This window comes from Lichenostomus cassidix, chromosome 3, assembly GCF_008360975.1.
Source record: "Lichenostomus cassidix isolate B80296 chromosome 3, HeHo_3.0, whole genome shotgun sequence".
Taxonomy (NCBI): Eukaryota; Metazoa; Chordata; class Aves; order Passeriformes; family Meliphagidae; genus Lichenostomus; species Lichenostomus cassidix.
The window spans coordinates 43,366,973-43,388,540 of record NC_139483.1 but is presented as its reverse complement, the minus strand read 5'-3'; the positions used below and the strand labels follow the sequence as shown (position 1 = coordinate 43,388,540).

At 39.7% G+C, this 21,568-nt stretch overlaps 1 protein-coding gene across 1 annotated transcript in view; it reads left to right on the top strand.

Moving 5' to 3' along the window:
• The first annotated feature begins 282 nt into the window (after positions 1-282).
• Positions 283-21,568, top strand: part of LOC146439589 (guanine nucleotide-binding protein G(I)/G(S)/G(O) subunit gamma-4-like) — a 92,728-nt gene continuing 71,442 nt past the window's right edge. Inside the window, exons 1-5 of the mRNA XM_085055506.1 lie at positions 283-385; positions 14,435-14,519; positions 15,686-15,884; positions 16,652-16,742; positions 18,804-20,880. Coding sequence (XP_084911632.1) covers positions 15,693-15,884; positions 16,652-16,742; positions 18,804-20,880 — 2,360 coding nt within the window. The 5' untranslated portion in view covers positions 283-385; positions 14,435-14,519; positions 15,686-15,692. The remainder of the gene's footprint in view (positions 386-14,434; positions 14,520-15,685; positions 15,885-16,651; positions 16,743-18,803; positions 20,881-21,568) is intronic.

Sequence of the window (21,568 nt, the reverse complement as noted above, 5' to 3'; positions counted from 1 at the left end):
CGGGCAGGGTGGCGGTGGCGGTGGCGGTGGCGGAGGTGGTAGAGTGAACCGGCTTGGGGAGCCGCCCGCCCGCTCGGTTCCCCAGCAGGAGCAGCAGGCCGGCCGGCTGCCCGTGTAGCACTCGCCGGCCGCTGTCACAGCCTGACCCCGACAGCCAGGGGAGCCGGCAGTGCCAGGCCGGCCGCAGCGCTTCCCAGAGCGCCCTTCCGCCGCCACTCGGGCCAGCCACTCGGGGCGGGGCGGGCGCTGCGTTGCCGCGGAGACGGGGGCGGGCGGCGCGGGGGGCCGGGCAGGAACCTCCCGCCATGGGCTGCCGGGACGCTGTCAGCGGGATAAGAGCGGAGCGGGCTGCCGGGCGCGCCGGCTCCGGCGGGGCGAGGAGCGGGTAAGGGCGGGCCGGGCACCGGCACGGCGGGGGGCTGGCCCGGCCTGGCGGCGCGGGGCCGCGGGAGGGAGCTCAGCGCAGGCCCTGGCCGCGGGTTTCGGCCGAGGCCGGCAGCCGCTGCGCCGGGGCAGACTGTCACGGGCTGTCACTGGCGCTGCCGCCGCTGTCGCCTGGAGATGCCGCTGGAGGCTCGGGGTAGCCCGGCGGCGGCCGTAGTAGGCGGAAGGGCCGCTGGCGGAGGCGCGGGCGGGGCCCGGCCCGCCTCGGGCTCCCTCCGGGGCAGCGGCGGGAGGGGCGGCCCGGGCTCGGAGCCCCAGTGTTCCCCGGGGCTGGCGCCCGGCGCTCGGCGGCCCGGAGCGGTCCCTGCTGACGGGAGGCCTCGGCCTTTGCCGAAAGGCGACATGTAATACCCGTGTGCGTGTCCGGGCGGTGCGTGCGGGTTCTCCTCCGCCCCCTCCCGTGTCACCGGGATGCTGCGCGGGTGACCGAGCGCTGGAACAGATTGCCCAGAGAGGCTGTGGATTCTCCCTCACTGGCGACACACAAGAACCGTGTGGACTCAATGCTGTGCCACGTGCGCTGGGATGACCCTGCTGAGCAGGGAGGTTGGAGCAGATGCCCCGCTGTGATCCCTTCCATCCCGGCCCGTTCCGTGAGCAGTGCTGTGCGAGCTGCTGGGGCACAGCGCGGTCACAAAGCCTTCGCTGTCAGCGAGGCGTGCGGAGCAGATACCGATGGGAGAAGAGCAAATGTGGGCTGTTCACGGAAACGCGTTAACGCTGGCGGACGTGGAATATACAAGAGTCGCAGCGTTTCGGCACCTGAACTGCCCGTTTTTAAAGATATCCATTTAAATGAGGGGACAGAGGAGCCATTGGAACTCTTCTACATATTCTTTGAGTGTGAGGAGAATGTTTGAACATGATTCTCCGAGAGGAAAACAAAAATCTAAGAACTGAATATTGCCTGATATGCCCAAAGGAGCTAAAGAGCTACCTTGTACTAACCTCTGCAGTGAGGGGAGAAGGCAGGGAAAGCAGGGGCATCACTGAAAGTATAAGAGAAAGCAGAGCAATTGAAGAAATTCAGAAGGAAGATCAGGTGACTGAATGTCATGGCCTAGGAGTAGGAAAAGCATCTAATATAGCTATAAATGGGACTGGCTAAAGAAGAAAATCTGGATGGCAGACTTTTTTCTTTTTTTTTCCTTTTTGCTTGTAATGCCATGTGAATCAGTAAGACATCATTCTAAGGATCTACAGAAACTTGGGAGTTAGTGAAACAAGCTTGTGTGCTGTTGCTGATGAGATGATGTAATAAGTATCTGTTTTAGTCCCGTATATCTTATTCTAGGTAGTGGAAAAGAGATGTCTGGAACATTTAATCTTTCCTGAAGGGAGGATCTGAGTTTGCTTGCTTGGACAAGAGACCATGTCTGCATAGAGCTTTTATCATAATGGAGCTACAGTGTGGTAAGGACTCAGGACAATATTCTTGGGTCTCCTTCTTGCCTTCACTGTATGCTCACAGAGCAGTAGTGCAAAGAAGAAAGCATCCCCTTAGGTGCTTTAGAAAATCTGTGGTTTAGTGGCTCTGAGAGTTTCTGGTAGATGTTTTGAATAGAATGAATGAAAAAAAATACTGTTTTCATATATTATCATAGATAAGAAAAAAAAGCAAATGTCTTTTTCTAGGGTGTTTCATTTTTCTTCCTTGTCCTTTGGACAGAGAATCTTGCAAGCTAAAAGTATATAATTTTCAATGCTTTACTTCTAAAACCAAAGTTAATGAGAGACCTCAGGAAGTCAGCTGCCACTTTGTTTGTAAGACTTTATAGAGATTTCTTAAGAGGAGCTCTTTTGATGTCACTCTCTTCCTGCCTTCCCTTTCTCCTTCCCCTGTTAATTTTTTTAACCATACTCAAAGACAGCTTTCCATCAAAAATGTTTGATCGTAAGAAATTTTTCTGTTAGGTTAATAACCATTTAATTAAGATTCTCCTTTGATGCTTCTTTTGCTTCCTCCTTTCTTGTAGTCCCTGGTAGGTCTTTCATGTGTCACACATCAGTTGTTAGTGCGGCTTAAGACAGTAAGGAAAGAGCCTGTGAGCACTTTGAACAATAGTGTAGTATCTGTTGGAAAGTTAGACACCAGATTTGTAAACATTGGACAAGAGAAGCTGCATTCTTAGCACATACTGAAAGTAAGTTGCTGTTTCAATATAATTCTCTTAATAGTTAAGCTGAAAGAGCATAAGCAAATAGTGTGATTCTATGAACAAGCACTTCAGGAAGCTCAGATCTATGTTTCTGTTGTTAGTGATTTCTGTATCAGACCATGGTGCTTCCTTTTTAGTATAAAGTTGTACACCCTTGCAGCTGGTCATTTGATTTCCTTCGTATTTGCAGAATCTTGCCACTGTTGTGGTGGTCACTTTTAAAATAGGATAATGTTGCCTGTTGAACAAATCTGAACCAAAACCAGTTTTGATACTTGTCTTCTGAGGGCAGAAAGGAGTAGAGGGAAGGTAGGGTGAAATTATATTTTTTTGTAAGAGGATTTTGCTGCACCAGGAGGTGCTGTTCAGAACACACCTGCTTGTCCTCTGTGGCTGAATTTTAGTTCTTTGAAGTGAACAGCTGTCATTGACAAGACCACACTAATACCTGTTTTGAGGAGTTGTCAGATCCTGTGGGCTTCCTTTGTTAAGAACTGTAGTAGCTGTTGAATTAGATGTCACTACTTCATCTTTTTTGTTATATTTATTGGAAAACTGGATTATAATATTAGAAAAAGATTGTACTATGCACTGGAGGGAGGCTTTTATGTATATATGCCTGGGATTATTTTGACTTGCTTACTTTTCCGGTTCAGAGATGGTTGTGAGGATATCAGATACTTTGGCAAATTATTGCTTGATGAAGGTTCATGGGCCTTTAGATAGTATCAAGTAGTTGAGCTGGTGTCATCACAGCTGTTGGCTTCTGTGACAGCACTGATCTGAGGGGTGGTATACCTGGGACAGCATCAGGTAGGAGAGACTTGTGGTTCCTTCTGTTGTGTCACTTGGACTGATTTGTCTGAGTTTGCTAAGCTGATCGAGCAGCTTGTTACTTCTGAAGGGGGAAATCTCCTTCCTGCAGCCTTCCCCTCACTGGCAGTGACAGCTGCCTTCTCCCTCAATATGGCAATTCAACAACAGCATAAAATCCAGCTGGAAAAACTAGTTTTCTGCAAACCTATTGGGGTGGGTCACATGAAGAAGGAGCTGGGTGAGTGCAGTGCTGGGGATAAGAGGAAGAGTGGGGAAGAACAGAAACACCTTCTTGGTAGTCATAAGTTGTCAGGTGTGCTGAGCTGCCTTGTATTACTCTACCCTAGCTGCCTTTCAGGAGGTGGGGGCTATTGCTGATGTTCAGCAGGGTGTCAGATTCAGCTGTCATGGTCTGTTGAGAAGAACTAATAAAGCAGCATGGTATGCACTACATCAGGTCTTCTTTTCCTCTGTTTAGATTCAGGTCTTGCATTTGAACATGGCTCTCAGGGACTTTGAAATTAGTGCAAGGTGAAGTCTTGCTTCCAGATAGAGCACTCTATAAAGAATACTGATACTGGAATATGTGATGGGAAAGGAGAAAAAGAGGCTATGTGTAGTCTCGATTTTTTTCTTGCTGTAAGCTATTAGCTCTTTGATTCATGTTTGTAGCCTGGGCTCTGATTACAATCTCTTTTTCTGGGAAGTCAGGGGTATGTACCAAATATTTAAGTATAGGTGTGAATCTTGTGTGATTGTTAGATAACTACATTGTGTGAAGATACAGATTAAATCTGATGGTGAGTGAGAGAGTAAGATGGAGAAAAAACATGTCAAATGCCTTCTCTTATGTATGTTGAAGAAGGGATAGGTATGTACTGCTATGATCCATGTAGCAAAATCCTGGAATAGTGCTGTATCTTGGAACATGCACACACTGAAACTTCTATTATATTCTTGTTTTGGATATTTCACTTAAGATCCCTTAGCTTTTTTCTTTAAGTCACTACTACACATTTAATCTTCCTTCATTTTCTGTACCTCATGGATTTTTGTGGTTTTGGTGTGTTACAAAAGAGCCAGGGCTTCCACTCTTCTGCTTCTGTCTTCTATTTCTTAGTCCTCTTCTCCCCCATAAGTAACTCCCTACTGCCTGCTCTTACTGTGGGTGAGATTTTGCAGTGACCATGCAGTGGGAAGCACTGGAAGGGTTGTCTTCTGCACTTCTGAGCATGTGTAGCTCAGTGCAGGCATCTGGGGCTTGCCCTGTGGCACTTGTGTTTGTATGGCGTTGTTGAGCCATGTGGTGCTGAGGCACTGTGGGAATTACTCTTATGTACATTATGAAAGGGCCTTTCTGCACTTCCTGGATAATTTAAAAGGTGGGAAGTAGAAGTCATGAATGGTGGTTTGCGAAAGATGGTGGAAGACTAGTGCCTGTTAGACTGTGTCTGTCAGATGCTTGCTCAACTACTCTGACAATCTCAGCTAATTCCCATGTTTATGAATTCTTTGCCCTCTTTTCCTGCACCCAGAAGATTGAGCTCCTTGGCTTCAGCATGCTCCATAGAAAAGTATGGGAGCATGAAGTACTGACTGTGAGGTGGGAGGAGGGAGTTTCTGGTTTTTCCAGCTTTTGACAGTAGAGAAAAACGTTTCTGCTTTCCCAAGAGAAAATTGGGAAGGTGAAACATTTGAAGGAATTACTGTCAGGTAGTGCCAAATGCAAGAGTTTGTTGCAAGTATTAAAACGGATGCTAACTTTTGTGCAGTTTTATTTCAGCAAGCACTTGACATCATCTATTCCTCTTTAGTATTGTGGAGGCTTTTACTGAAGATTTATATTCTTTGGGGGAATAAATGACAAAAAGTATGTAACTAGATCTGTTAACTTCAGTAAGCTACTGATTTGATAGGCTTTAGTGTATTAAATAAAAGATGAGGAATGGGTAACAGAAACAGCAGTGTGAAGGGATAAATTGTTCTCAATGCCTTAATTCTGGAAAAATGTAAATTAGTAAAGAAAATATTTAAGACTTGGTGCAAGCAATATTCCTGATATTTTATCATTCTACTGCAGGAGCTGATAAAATCCAGCAATATACTCTTGTTATATGGTTTCAAAATTTGAACTCTGACCAGTTTTGATTCACTAGTTGAAGCAGACACTGAAATAGTCTTAACCAAAAAGATGCTAGTCTTTCTTGCCTTCCAATAGAAAGAGAATAGGAAGGTCAGTGTTTAACAATCTGAATTTCCAAGAATTGAGATCAAACATTCTTATAATTTGCTGTAGAGAAAACAAAGCAAAAGCCCTCAAGTGTAAAACTTTATGCTACATGATTATTATCATTTTTCTTTGTATTACTTGCATCTTTCAATGATATGGAGAGATTTGAGTCACTGAGGAGTGTGTAGTTTCATTTTTGATTTGCATGTTTCAATTAAGAAAAGATCAAAGGAAAGCAGAAAACTTTTTATGTGTCTGAATATCTAGAGGAAATGCTGGGGGAAGTGGGATGTATTTTCCACTCCAGAAGGTACTCCTAATTACTCTAAAACTATTTTTAGAAGCCTAAATTACATCAGTTACAAAGTCTATTTGATTACTGGAGTCTTGCTAAATCCTTAGCATTTGCAGCAAAAATTAGCATATGATGTTTGCTTACTGAAAATACTACTTGGCTACGTATGTCCCTTCATCTGGCACACTTCATGCATCTCCCCACTATTTCTCAGCAGAGTAAAATGGCTTTTTTTGTGTGTTCATGTGTTATACATGTTTGTAACTGGGGACTTCCTAGTTTGGCACTTTTTTTTCTTTGCATTGTGGATGCATTAAAGGTTTTCTCTGGTGATTCAGCATTTTGTGAAGTGTTTGTTTACCTAGTAATAGGTATACTGAGGAGCTTCATACTCTTGGTCATTATTGCATATAGTAAATTGTAGTTATTGATTATAATTTTTCTGTTGGAGCCTGTACTGCTTGACTAATTTGGAGTGCTGTTTAAAATTCAAAAATAAGTTAAAAATCCTAGCTGTTCCTTATTTGCATTCCCACTGGAGAAAAGCGACCTAGAGTGAGATGATATGAGTAATTTTGCCTGTAGTTATCTGGAATGTTGACTGGGTTGTCTAGGTCCAGTTCAGTGCAAAAGGGGCAGCTGAAACAAGTGCCTCTTTGCTATAAAGGCTGGGAGAAGCACAGGGTCTACTTCACTAATGCCACCAAAGCTGTTTGCACTTTGTAAACAAGCTGGCATACTGAGCTTAACAGGAACAGAGGTGTATGTAACTCTCAGATATTTTTGGTAACTTTTTTTTTTATTGCCACTTTTAGAAGTGTTTACCTGCTGTTTTGTCTGCATCTAATTGCTAACAGAAAATCCCAACTTCACTGACCAGTTTTAAAGATTCAGAAGTGGAATCAGTCTTCTGCCCTTCAATGACTTTTCTTTCAAAAAGTTCATCATTGATCATCCCCTCTTATTTAATTGCTCCTAGTGGGTACTTTAGTCACAATGCCAAAACTTATCTTAATCACTTTGTAGTTTTAATCCTCTAACTACTAAGCTTTCAGTTTAGGATAGCATTTATTCATTCATATCCCTTCAGCGAGGGTGCCTCAAGATAGTGATCAAATTTTTACCTTTCCTCTTTCTCCAAGTGCTGGTACAATCAAAGTGTATAATCTTATAAGTTGCAAAAAGTTTTGTATGATCCTGTAGATCACAACTTAGTGGACATTTGTTGTTCAAAATGCAGTGTGGTGTGCATGCTTGTAGTGTGGTCCCAACTACAGTCACAGAGAGCACACTATCTCCAGTACTGTAGATTAATGTAAGAGGGTGTCACAAGTCTGCCTGGTTATGCAGGGCTGGTCTCTGTAGGCTCAGCAGTGGAGAGGGAGACCCTGAACCTGCTGTAGTAGACTGCTGCTGTCCTTTCACTTTGCAGAGGCTGTGGAGGCTAGTCTTGATCTTTAGATTTAGTTGTTACTGTGGAACCATGACTGTCAAGGCTTGCTTTGTAGTCTGTTCTGGGGTTAAGTATCAAACCTAAAGTATAGAAGAAGGTATTTAGGAGTTTTGCTTGTGTATATTCTAATTTAGGGAAGAACTTGTTAGCACTCTGAGTAGTGTTCAGAGCAAGGCTCACTTAGGAGCATTGCCTTCCCACTGCCAAATGTTTTATAGACAATCTTCATCCTTCATTTTTCTTTTGTAAGAACTTGCTGGTTTTTCATAGGTTCTGCCTTCTGGTGGAATATTTGTCAGTTCCTTCCTTTAGTACCATGTGTTTGCAGAGGTTGGCCTCTGACACTTTGGATAAGATCTGAAAGAGATCCTAATCTTCCACTCTGCTGACAAAGCTTGCCACCAGCATTTTCATGGTATTGGTAACAGCATGGTATTCTTCAGTGCATTTTAGCTGGTGTCCATGACAGCAAGCATATATGATTTTTGACACAGTTAGTGCTGCAATGATTATCTTTGAAGGCCCCCAGCTTTTCCCATGCCTCTTGTTAGGAAGGGTTATTTATTTCCCATGCCTGTATGGAGTGGTCTGAAATATGAAAATTTTAAATTAACTGGAATGGATTTAATTTGGCTAACAGCTATGTTGTAGTTACTGACTTTGGATAGTATAAGACCACAAGCTTAGCAGAAACTTGAGTAAAGCATATGTACAGGGTTAATGTATTACTTGAGTGTAGGTGGTTGTTTGAGTGCTTGTCTTTCATTAGTGCTGTACTTTTTATCTTGTACTTTTTATCTAGTTGAGTCATCTCTCAGTTTTTAACTTGATTTCAGGCTTGACAAGAATGTATGCATGGGTGTTTCATATTGTTTGACTAAATAAAATTCCACATAAGGTCGAGAAGCTGTCTCAAAGCACTTGTGTAGTATGCAGCTATCCTGTGGGATTCTTTGCTGTTGGCTCTGTCTCAGTGATATTTCATCCAGACTCAAAAGGAGGAAATTGTTGATAATCTGTTAACTTGTAATGGGTATGTTGATCTTCACAGTTCAAGACAGAACCTGAGAACCTGCTGAATCTAAGCAAGAAAAAATGTCCTAAGATGACACTTTAGAAGCTGTTGAACAGAAAAAAATGAACTGGGAGGGGGGGATTGTTGTATGTAAACAAGAATAATGTGTACATGTTAATCTGAGATACCTGTAAGTGATAGTTCTTTCATTCAGAGCTGGATTCACCAGTAGTTATGCTAGAGAAATGAGATTTTAGAAACAATCTTGTTGAGGAAAGCAGACTTAAACACTCAGAAGTCAGAATATATCACAGGCAGCTGATTAAAATCTAATACATTTTAAGTTACCTTTGTAAGAATACATTGACCAAGTTTTGGAAGTGTAGTCTGCAACAATCTTTGTGCCCAAAGAAATTACCCATGAGTTTGATTTCAAGCTGTCAAAAAAAAACCTAGGGGGTGAAAATCCATGAGAAATTATAACTGGGAGTAAGCAAGGGTTTGGTTTATTTCTTCTTATTTTGCTGTGTGGTACAACACAGGTCTGGGTCTTGATCAGAAGGATGACAACTCTGCAACTCTTTCTGAGAAAGTGACCTGCCTTTTCCTGCTGTAATGCCTCTGTATCTCAAAGTGTCTGTAGCCTTGAATATGTTTGCTGACTTGATTTTATGTATGTATATGAGATAGGTATTTTGGAAAGCACCTGTTTCATTTGTTTGAACAAACCTGGCATATTATTTGTCTGATCTCATTTGGTTTTTTTTTTTTCCTTGGCATTCCTGTTCTTCATGAGGAATGGCTACTTTAGCCATCCATGTCAGTGTTCCCTAACCATACACAATATGAAAATGAGGATTTTTATTTCTTTAAGGACTATTTTTTTTTCAGTAAGCATAGATAATTAATTTAAATAATTATTTTCGGTGTAAGATACAATGCTTTTACATCCACTTAGGGGTAGAAGTTTTCTGCCTCTCAGATTGTATAAGCTCTGAGCTTCATGGATTAAATTTTTAATATGGAGGCGGCAGAACACATGTAAACAACATACTTATAGAAGGCTTACGATACTCAGAGAAGCAGGACTCTTTAAACTTCAGGTGTTGTAAGACAAACATCTCTCTTAAATGAGAAGGGAGTTAGTACATAGAAGTGGCAATACTAAGATTATACAGACATAAACACACTTGTATACATTGAAACATCATTGCTCTGATGGTCTCAACATACTTTTCAGGGTTCATTATGATAATACTTGTTTACTGTCTTGTGCACTTAACATGCTCCCCTGCCTTGTTAAAAGGACAGGGCATTTGTTATTTATCCAAACATATGAAGCATGTTTGATTTTTCACTTTTTTCTTTATTCTGGGGAGAGAGACTCTGAATGACTTGTTCAGAAATAATACTGATCTAGTGGATTACACTTAAGGCTAAAAGCTGGTTACTGTACTCCTTGATGAAATCAAGGACTTGGCCAGAAGTAGAACTGTGCCAAAAAAGCTGACAGATACCTGCAGTCTTACAATAAATTCTCTATGTTAAGAGGCTGGTTTTTCATGTGCAATGTCATGGTTGGAGCAGCATTGCCTTAGTATGTAATAGGTTTTCTGCTTCTGTAACCCCAAATAGTTAATAAATAATAGCAGAGGGGAGAGTAGAAAATGGTTGAAAATAGTAGGCAGGAGGTCTTCTGTGGAGTTGGAGCATTGTTTGGTATGTCTGTTTTGAGAATGAACCAAACTTGAAAATGCCTTGGTCTTGCTCTTTTTGGTTGATTTTTTTTTTGAGTGAGTTTGTTGGATGTTTAGGAAATGTTCACTGCATTTTGTAAGCTATGCTTTTGGCTGATTGCCCTGCGTCAGCAATGCAAAGCATCAAAGTGTCTCAAGCTTTCTGAGATGCTTTGCTTAGACTGCAGGTTCCTGTTTTCTTTAGGTCTGTGTGTTGCTCCTGCTGTGTAACCTATTTGGGCAATGTCAGCTGGGTATTTCTTTCCAGCTTGTGTAAAGTTTTGAGTCATATCAAAAGAACAGAAAAGGAAGAATGCCGATTTTGGTGATGCATTACTTTGAGGCTTTACTTGCATTTTCCCACCACGTACAGACTTCAAGGCAGCACTGTACTTCCCATTTTGTTCCAGGCCATACTGGATATGTATTTCTCTATTGCATGCACTCATGCACTTTGTTTTCCTCCCCAGTCTGCACAGAGGATTTAATCCTTAGTCTAATTGTTAGTGAATTTCTTTAACCAGACAATCAAAATTGCTGTCTGCCACTAGCAAACTAAACTTAGGTTTCTGCAGTACACCTGACAATCTTTGCTACAATAGCAGAAGCCTCCTATGGAATGTCTTAGTGTTAATAATAGGCTGATGCTCTTCCTTAAGTATGTCTCCTCTGCTAACAGAAGCTTGAGCTTAAACTGGAAGTTTAACCCAAAAGTAAATCTGACTAAATAATGATTGTTATTAAAATCCAGATATTAAAATAATGATTAATGTCAAAATGCCTGAAGAGGTAACAAGCATGTTCTCCAGCGCATAAATATCAAGCCTCATTGCTCATACTTAATAAGTATTTGCTAAATGAATACTGTGTAAAGTAAATGTAGTGTTTATTGGCCAGAGGTGGCTTGTATTCCTGTTGCCTGTAATGAAAAGAGGAAAAAAACCCTTGCAGCAGTGTTAGAACAGTAGAGTAAAAAAGCAGACCTTTATTTGGAAGCTTCCAGGTGTCCTGGTGGTGATGGGGCACATCTGGCACCCAATTTCCACAATTTTATAAGATTGATTAATTAGGAAATCTAACAGGTACATCCAGTAGGAGATTCAGTTGCCCCAGTAGCCCACCCCTGGATCAAGTCCTTGGAGTTGGTCCTAGGGCTTTTCTGCCCCACTTTTTGGTATGGCTTCTCAGATTCTGGTTGGAAAACAATGTTCTTCTTGTAGGTCCTCTTCCTGACAGTAAGACTACGAAATGTTTCAGGAATGTGTTTAGGTCAGCTTATTCTAAAATCTAAGAGAAAGAGTTAAATACTAGAGTTAGACTTAATTCTAGTACCGAAGTACTAGAGTTAATGAAGGAGATATATAACTTTATAATAGTAGTTTACAGGGCTACAAATACATGAAAAAATGTATAAAAAGCAAAAAAAAATCTTTTTGGCATCATTCTCATATACTTTATTCTAGAGAATGGGTAAAAAGGCTACAAGTTTTGAACTGGAGGTCAGAAAAAACCTGATTGCACAATGTATTGTAGAAATTAATTTGTTTTTCAAAGCATTAATTTTAATACCTACTGAAAAGGCAACTTCATTGCAGCCTGTACTTAAAAGGACTTGTAGCCATGCCATATCTGGTCAATGTTTATCTCTTACCTGAAAAAGAAAACTAGAGAAGGTAAATATAAATAAGGTAAATATAGCTATATGTTATCTGGTTCTCTTTTACTCCTGTGGTAGCTATTGGACAGCAGTTACTGAAAGTAATAAACTAGTATTATGGGATTTTGATTTCATTTGACTTAGTACTGTATCTTATTATGATGCTGCTGTAGTAATTTAGTAATTACTGTTTTTTATTATTTACTGGGCATTCCTTTCTGGGCAATGCATTGCTGAAAACATAGCTAAGGAAAAGGCCTAGTTCACTCTAGTATACAGAGTGCTAGTTCTGATTGTAAGCTTTTGTTGCATTTTCTTCTTTCCACAAATTCTACTGTTGTTAGAGATAACATCTAATCATTAGTACTATACAGATTTACTATATTAATGATTCAGTATTCAAGATTGCTAAATTTGTCTTGTTTTTGAGTTCCATTCTTTTAAGAACAATTTTGATATTTTAAAGTCCACTAAAGTAAGTACAGGACAGTCTTACTATTTAAGATGCTCAGTTGATTAGCAGCTTTATAAAAATGGAAAGAAGTTCATAGAAAATACAAATTTAATGTGCAAGGAATCGATTTCTACCACAATAGCAAGTAGAAAATAACTCCCTTGAGAGCTGGTGCAGAAAGGGGCCAGAGGACAAATGTGACACAGGCTGAATTATGAGGATGATGCAAAGATGGGCATGAGAAGGGCACATTATAGGAGAATGTCAGATTATTCACAGTTAAGTGGGTTTTTTTTAAGCTTGTGAGTTTTTTCCTTTTATAAATAAATACTATGTAGTAGAGGTGATTTTTATGAAATATGATAATCATATTCCTCTATCAAATGAAATGGCTTTCTTTATCCTTTAGAGCTGGCTATGTGAAGCCCTGATACATACTGTATTTTAGAGATGTAAAACAGTAAATGTCTCATTGGGACTGTATACAGCATTCTAGTAGGTTTCTTTCTTCTCTCATACAGCTTAGTTCATATGTGATATTTTAGGATTTGGGGGTTTTACTTTGTTAAGGTGACATCTCTGAATTTTAAAGTATAGGGGGGTTGTGTAGCATCTGCTTCCATATTGTGAGACACCACAGCAGTTAAAGCTGTGTCTAACTTGACACAAAAGAAAGATGCTGCAGTAAAGTAGAATCTACTTAAAACAAATTGCCTGGCATACTTTCTTAGAGATGAAATTCTATGCTGTGTAGGGTGTAGTGTCAGCAAACCACAATCTACAAGAGAAGGCTGACAAGCAAGCTGAAACCTTAGAGTGGGGATGGATTAAAAAAAAAATCAAAATGCAAACAAACAAAAACCCCAAAATAACCCTCACAAACACCACTAGCTTTGCAGAGTGTTTACTATGCTATAATGTCAGCAGGGCAAGTTGTTAGCTGAGTTCTTCTTTGAAAAGTAATGCTCTTTAAGTGCTCAAATCACTTGCCAGGAAGTAAATACAAAAGGAAAGAAGGTTGTCTGTCCATAGGCAGCTTTCACTGGAAGCTTCTTAATTATTTCTCAGTTCTCCGTGTATATTCTTTGTCTCTAGCCTCAAGATGAATTTAATAATGAGGTTATATCACAAACTGTTTTCAGAGAAATGTTTGTGCTGACAGTCTGTTTCAGAACTTAATTGCAGAAAGAAATAGGTACAACTGAGAACTAGCTAGCACTTGTTGAAACAAGTCCTAAAAGAAGTGCTCCATTATCCAGTCTGGTATCTCTTTATAATTTTTTTTCTGCACTGTAGAATGAGAGCATCTTATTCCTTACCCATTCTGTATTAAATTATTGTGTTAACAATACATGCTTAATCTCTTTTTATGTTAATGGCAAAAAAATCATATTTTATCATGCTACTGATGTTGGGAATCCACCCTTTTGATAGAATATGGCAGTGCATGTTAAATCCATGTAACAGTGCAAGCAGTGCAAGAAACCTGGAGACTGAAGCTTCAAGTGGAGAGACATTAAAATATGATGGACAGTATATTGTGGGTGTCATAATTGTCTTGTGAGTGCTCACCTAGAGACCTTTAGTAGTTTATGAAAGCTTGTTTTGATTACTTTCTAAAGCTTGTTTTGATTACTACCCTTTGCATTCCCTGTGATAAATTTCCAATTAATAAGTTTCTCATTGATTAATTTTCAATTTTTATTAACTACATCTTCCCCAGTGATTAGTGTAATAAAGATTGGTGTTCTGCCAGGACAGACTAGGATAGATTTAAGGTGCATTTATGTCAACACCTGCCTGCATAATTCAGTTCTCCTACTAGCCCTCACTTGTACCTGGAGCTGTAAGTTCTTCAAATATTATATATGCAGGTAATGATCACTAGAAACTCTTAATGTTTCTAGAAGGACCTATTTAAACTTGTGTACCTAGCTCATTTTGCATTTTAAAAACTAATGAATTTTATTATGCTAAGTTATCTCATATATGCCAATTATTTTCTCTATAACAGGATTTCTGTTGTGCACAATCTTAAACTAAAAGTGAAAACCAGGGCTTTAAAGCTCAAAAAGTCCTCAAGGACTCTTCCCAAATTTCAAATAGCTATCATAAAATTACTTTAAAAAAATTAACTTCATGTTAACCGTGGTATTTTTCTGTTTTTAAAAACAGGTGAACCGAGAGGGATAATTCCAGAATATATTTGCTTTTCCTTCCAGATAGAAGATAAATGTGTTAAGCTGGCAAAGTGATTCTGGTAAGAATTTTTCTGTAACTTCTACAGGGAATGTAATTTTATGTATAAGTGTTCACAGTTTTGCTACTAGAAGGAGCTTTTGTACCACTAGTGTAAACAAACTTGCTTTTGCTTCCAAAGTCTTATTTTTTTACCTAATAATTACATATTAATCCATCTGTTATATTTAAGTGTTACATTGAATGTTATTTGGCTTTTTCTTTTTGCATATTCTATACTTGGATATTATGAAAATGTTTGACTTTTGAAGCCTTTACTTCAGCTGTTTATACAGAAATAGAAGGAGTTAAATGTGCTGTAGCACTCAGTAAGTGGGGTTTATGTGGATTAAATGATCTTATTTCCATAGTTGCCATCACTGATTCTTGTTTTTGTTTTGCTTTCTTCAGTGATCCTCTTGAGGGTTTTCTACAGCTGAGTCTGGCATTTCTTGCCTTGAGTTAAATGTTTCTCCATGTACTAGTGCTGAGCACCCAAAGCAAAATTAATCTGTTTGGGAAGCAGAACCAAATTTTTTGGTATTTCCTCTTGAACAATGGCAGCAGAATTGTCTCTTGAATTAAGCACACTCTAGTAGTGACTGCTACCCACTCAGTTGTGCCAGAAGGAAAACACCTTCTGGTTCAGTTGTAAATCTAAAGCACTGTACTTCTACAACTCCCATATTTATCTGAACTCAGTAAGTTTTTTCTTTTCCCCTTGAAACAATGTGCATACTGTTGGAATGCATAACATGATAGTATTCAAATAAACTATTAAAGAGTGTTTTCTGTACAGTGCAGTGTAAGTGCTCTGTGTTTTGTCCTATGCTTCAGGTCAAATACCTTTTAGTAGCAGAAAAATGTTGAAGCTTGCATAGAGGTTACAAAGAAAAGCTGGAACGATGTCATTAACTTTTATTTATGCAGTGGGAGGGAATGCTCTGTCACAGGCTTTTACCTGATTTATAAAATCAGTGTTTGGGGTCCAGGGCTGTTAGCTCTCTAAGTTCATTCTTTCTTTTCCCTTTCACCCTCCATGGGTATATTGATTAGTCAGTTCAACAGACACTCTGTTTTGGAGGGGTGAGATACAGGGAAGAAACTCTCCCTTCTTTCCCCCAGTCTTTTGTCCATAAGGAATGTGCTTTCTGATGGAGTTAATTTTTGTCCTTTCTCTACTTATAGCTCAGACATGAGCAGTGCCAGTAACTCACTGGCACGGGAATTCTTGACTGATGTCAACAGACTGTGCAATGCAGTGGTACAGAGGACAGAAGCCAAGGAAGATGAAGAAGAAGAAACTCATATGGCAGCACTGGGACAATACTTAGTTCAAGGCCGTGGGTTTATTTTGCTTACCACTCTGAACTCAATTATTGATCAGGTAGTAGCTTTTCTTAAGTGATTATGATTTTTGTATTGAGCTTCAGCTGTTTAGATTTGTCTGACTCATGTTGGTTTTGGTGCTGATTTTCCTTCCTTTTTATGGAGGAGTGCATGTGTTAATTGGGAAGACTAAAAGTTCAAAAAGATGCTTTGCAGTTGCATTCTGTCCTTCAGCTGGAACAGAAAAAGTAAAACTAGATAAGCATATACCTGTTTGTCAGCTCATATTTGACTAAGGCATGTGTGCAGCTCAAGTGCAGTAGCTGGGTGGAAAGAGGCAACAGGTTATAAACTTCAAGAGAAATGACTGTTTATAGGTCCTACAGGACAAACCAGTAGGAGTGGAGGTTTTTTAGTGGTGGTTCTGTGGTTTTGATTTTTTTGCTGTTACATTTGTGAAACAAAGTTTCAAACTTGTCTGTGGCTTCATCTTGTTTGGGTTTTTTGGTTTTTTTTGAATCACTGAGTTTTATGACTTTTGACCTTTCTGGTTTTCTTCCTTGAGTAATTCTTTCTGCAAGGGGGATTAGGAGAGCTTTGTATAAAAACAGTTGCAGTAGTGTAATAAATATCTTGGATGCTCTCTGATTATTTGCTTCAGTTAATGATTATAGCACTCTTTGCAGTGAGGTCATTTTTTCAGTGCTTAAAACAGCAGGAAGACATAGGGATCTGAATGCTGAATAGCTTGGTAAAATAAAGAAGGTTTTTTCTATTTCTCAAAAATGTACAAGATCTTTTGTTTTTATTTTCTTCCAAACATAGGAGCTGACATGTCGAGAAGAACTTCTGACCCTCCTCCTGTCTCTTCTGCCATTGGTGTGGAAAATCCCTGTCCAGGAAGAAAAAGCAATAGGTATGTTTTATTACTGACAGTATTAAGCATGTAAAATAAGGGATTTATTTGTGTTTTACTACAGAGCCCAGGACTCTGTGCTAGAGAGAAGCTCATTGTAGTACATATCCTCTAACATGGAATGAAGATATGGATTCTGCAGAGAATTTAAATTAGAAAAATGCCAATGTCCTATCAGCATACAAGGAAGAAAAAAATTGTGCAGAGAAGGAAAAGGCTTTTGGTCAGTCTGAAAGGCAATGCTTGTGTTGCTGTGTGAAAACTGAACAAGGAAATGGCAGTGATCTTAGTCAGATTTTTTTGTTTCCTCTTGTGCTCTTACATTTGTCTGATGCATTCTTTTCCCTCCCAGAGGGTAAAACAAAGAGAATTAACTAAAGGAAATTTCCTGACTGTTGGAGAGAGTTTCTAAGGATTCATACCCGAAGCTCTTCCACTGTTTTTTTTTTTTTTTTTGCTATTGGAAACCCCTCCAAATTGAAGGCCTTTGTTAATGTTTGTAGACTTGGAATCTTTAAAGGGCCAGTTTCATAGATCTTTGATACAATAAGCTTTCCTGCTTGCTTAGTTGCATCATTCTTTCATGCTCTTGTAAGCATGATGGAATTAAAGAAATGTTTTGGGTATTCTGTGACAGCTTAGTGCCTTTTCCAGGGTAAGTTTAAAAGGCTGTTGTGTAAATAGCTTTTAAAATATTCTGGTTTATACACTACATAATGCTCAACTTTTACTTCTACAAATTACCCTCTCTTAGTACTGATACAGTAAGCACAATGTTTCCAGTTGTGCACTAAAGTAGTCGGTTTTTTTCTCTGACTGAGGTGTAAGTTCCCCTCTATTAGGCAGCTTTCCTCTTTCTATGCAGGTAATATCCTTTGTTTGGTAAAGTACTCCTGGTTAATTTCCTGCCTTCAAAGTAGATGATATTTCATCCTTATGTATCATAACTATGACTTTTGAAACAGGATGCCATAGTCATGCTTGTATGTGGATGCATCTTTCCTTTCATCCTAATTAATGTTTAGAGATATTATGTGGGCTTCTGGTGTTTTATGGGGATGGAGGCTGTTGTTAGCTATCACGTTTTTCTAAATACTGATTTTACTGGGTGGAGGATACTTGCAGTTGTTTTATGGTAGTTATTTTACTGCCCAAAGCATCCGGTTACAGTTCTGTCACTACTTAAAAATAACAATGGACTTAATCCAAGAACATGCAGAGTTGTTTCTCTGCTTGCTTTTTTGATAGTTTGGTCTGAGTTTACTGATACAGATGAACCAGTAGTACTTCCATTTTATTCTTCAAAATGTACTTGCCCACTGGATCGGATTTTAATTATATATTTTGTATTTCATACTTGAAAGTTGGGGTTTTTGTCTTGGCTTTTGTAGGAATATTCAGTACACTAAACATTATTCCTTTCTTTCTTTTGTCTCTGACTATTTTAAAATCCCCTACTTTTATTTCGACTGCTTGTATTTGGAACCATTAATGCTAAAGACTAAGATGTGTATACTTGAAGATTTGCACCGATTATAAATAGAAAATTTTTTTTTTCTATTTCTACTAGTACACTAGCGATGTCCCCATGCATTCTAAGAGGGCTGTGAGCTAGCACATCCTGTTCCTATAGTAGCTGCGTTGCAAAAAGTGACAATAAAGCATCAAGTTAAGAAGGCATTTCATCCTCCCTTTAGTTTGCTTACCAAAAAGGCTTTTCCCCTGCTTTGATAACATCTTTGTTTGAGAATGTTTTTTGAGAGTAGTTGTGCCAAAGAAGAGCTTTAGGAAACTCTTTAGCACACTTTTGTCTCACCCTAGATAGAAAATGAAATAATTTGTCTAGGCTTTGAAAACAGCCAGTTAGGCCCCTAAACGTGAGTTGTTGCTGCCTGTTTTATACTGAAAATGTCTGCCACAGGTGTATGCAAAACCATGACCTACTGAGATACAAATTCACTGCGTATTTTTAATCTGGAAATATTTAACTGTAAAATTAGGAAAAATGCTTTACATATTATAATGTTCCTTTAATGTTATGTTATTTTTTTTTTCCAACAGATTTTAATATACCCTTTACAGTAGACATATGCGTGACCAAAGAGAATAATACAAGTTCTGTGAAATCTACTCAGGAAAAAACAAACTTAGACGGAAATGCTCATTCATCTCTCCAGACTTCTGCAAAACTCAGTCTTCGATCTCGAAAAAGCAGCCGTCTGCGCAAAACCACCCATCGCTACTCTGTGCGAGATGCAAGGAGGTCCCAGCTGTCCACTTCAGATTCTGAGGGCAATTCTGATGAAAAGACCTCTGTGATAACAAAACACAGACGCTCCCAGCTACTGCAGCCCTTTTTAACGTCTTCTGTTAGGGAGAGCTACCCTGGAGGTAGAAGTGATGGCCGACCTGCAGAAGTGGTACCAGATTCTAATGCTGATGCTCCTAATCTAGAAAGTTCCAGAAAAATTATTCCAGCACATGAGATTTTGAATGAGGCAGCTGCAGGAACTTCTGAGAGCAACATGGATAACTCCCCTTTTGACTTATGCCGTGTCTTACTGTCTCTCCTAGAGAAAGTGTGCAAATTTGATATTACCTTGAATCACAGCTCTGCTCTTTCAGCGAGTGTTGTGCCCACATTGACAGAGTTCTTATCAGGATTTGGAGACTCCTGCAATGTAAGTAGTAGCACAGAAAATGAAGTAGTTTCTGCAGGGTGGACGGAAGAACCTGTGGCTCTGATCCAAAGGATGCTCTTTCGAACAGTGCTGCATCTTATGTCTTTAGACATTAGCAATACAGAAACAATGCCTGACAATTTACGAAGAAATTTAACAGACTTACTTAAAGCAGCATTAAAAATCAGAATTTGCTTGGAAAAACAGCCTGGTCCTTTTGCTCCAGGATACAAGAAAACACTACAGCAGCTGGTTCAGGATGACTACATATTTTCTAGATATCGTCACAGAGCCTTGCTTCTACCTGAGGTTATAGAAGGGGTCTTGCAGATTTTGATTTGCTGCCTACAAAGTGCAGCTTCCAATCCATTCTACTTTAGCCAAGCTATAGATCTAGTTCATGAGTTCATACAGCAGCGGGGATTTAAGCTGTTTGAAGCAACAGTGCTTCAAATGGAATGGCTGTGTATGAAGAATGAGGGAGTACCTGGGGAAGCCTCAGAGCATCTGAAAGCCCTAATCAACAGCATCATGAAAATAATCAGCACTGTCAAAAAAGTGAAATCCGAACAGCTCCATCAATCAATGTGTACAAGAAAGCGGCACAGACGATGTGAGTACTCTCACTTCATGAATCACCACAGAGATCTCTCTGGGCTCTCTGTATCCACTTTTAAAAATCAAGCTTCCAAAAACCCTTTTGAAACTGCTGATGGAGAAGTTGATTATCCTGAGAGATGCTGTTGCATTGCTGTTTGTGCACACCAGTGTTTGCACTTGTTGCAGCAAGTTTCTTTGAGCAGCACCTGTGCTGAGATTCTCTCAGGTGTACATAATGTAGGAATATGTTGTTGTATGGACCCAAAGTCTGTGATTGTCCCGTTGCTCCATGCTTCCAAGTTGCCAATATTAAAGAATTTTCAACAGCACATACTGAACATCCTTAACAAGTTTATATTGGATCAACTGGGTGGAGCAGAAGTCTCTCCAAAAATTATGCAGGCATCATGCAATATATGTACTGTTGACTGTGATCAGCTGGCTCAGCTGGAGGATGCCTTGCAGGGCAACTCTAGTGATGCTAGTCCGGCATCTAGTTCCTCTTGCAGAGTTCAGGGAATTCTGCCTAGCACTGGATCTGAAGATATGTTGTTGAGATGGCATGCACTGGAGGCTTATCAGGACGTCATTTTTGAAGAAGACAAACTATGTGGCACACAGATTGCAAGCCATATTTGCCATTTAATTCAAAAGGGGAATGTAGTGGTCCAATGGAAACTGTATAACTGTATCTATAATCCTGTGCTCCAGAGAGGAGTAGAGCTGGCTTGCCATGCTCAACAGGAACTTGGACTAAGTACAGCTGATAAACACATGCACAGTTACCAGAGCCAGGGTTTGCCTACTGAAGTGCTTCAGGTTTATTTGCAGATGCTCCCTGTGTTGCTGAAATCCAGGTTGGTTGATTTTCTGTTTATTATTGGAAAATGTGCTAATTATGTACAGAGTTCTGTATGTTTGTTACTGATCAGAATGTGTTTTTTGGACTCTAGGCAATGTTTAGCTATTGCAGGTGGCAACAGGGTAAATGTTTGAGTAACAAGATACAAGCCTAAATTCATAAACCCGACAAAGTGAGGGCTCTCTGCTCATGAGTTATGGTCTTTAACATGCCAAACTGTGTAGCAACAAATTGTCCAGTGTGACATGCTCTTTGTCGCATCATTCCTTGTGCTAAAATGAGTCAGGAATGTTAAACAGATTGATATGTCATTTTTCTGTGGGAATTAGACTACTTAGTTTTCTGATTCATTTCCTTTTCCCTTCTAGAATGGTCACTATAGAAACTACCTTTCAAAAATAAAGATTGATGTTTACTTTTCCTGAAGTAACTATTTTCTAACTTGCAGAATCCTGTTCGTTTAAACATAGTTTAAAAACAGAAACCAAAACAACCTCACAACATGAAAAAGCCACAAGCATTCTCCCAAGGCATAAAATAGATACTTTCTATTTATTGGTTAATTGATTAAATAACTGCTTAAAAATATATGGAAGCTTTTTTTAGAATATGAATTTGTCCTTTTGTCCAGGAAAGCTTCTGATTTTAGTTCTCTCGGAGTCCAGAAGTGAATTTAGTGGAGT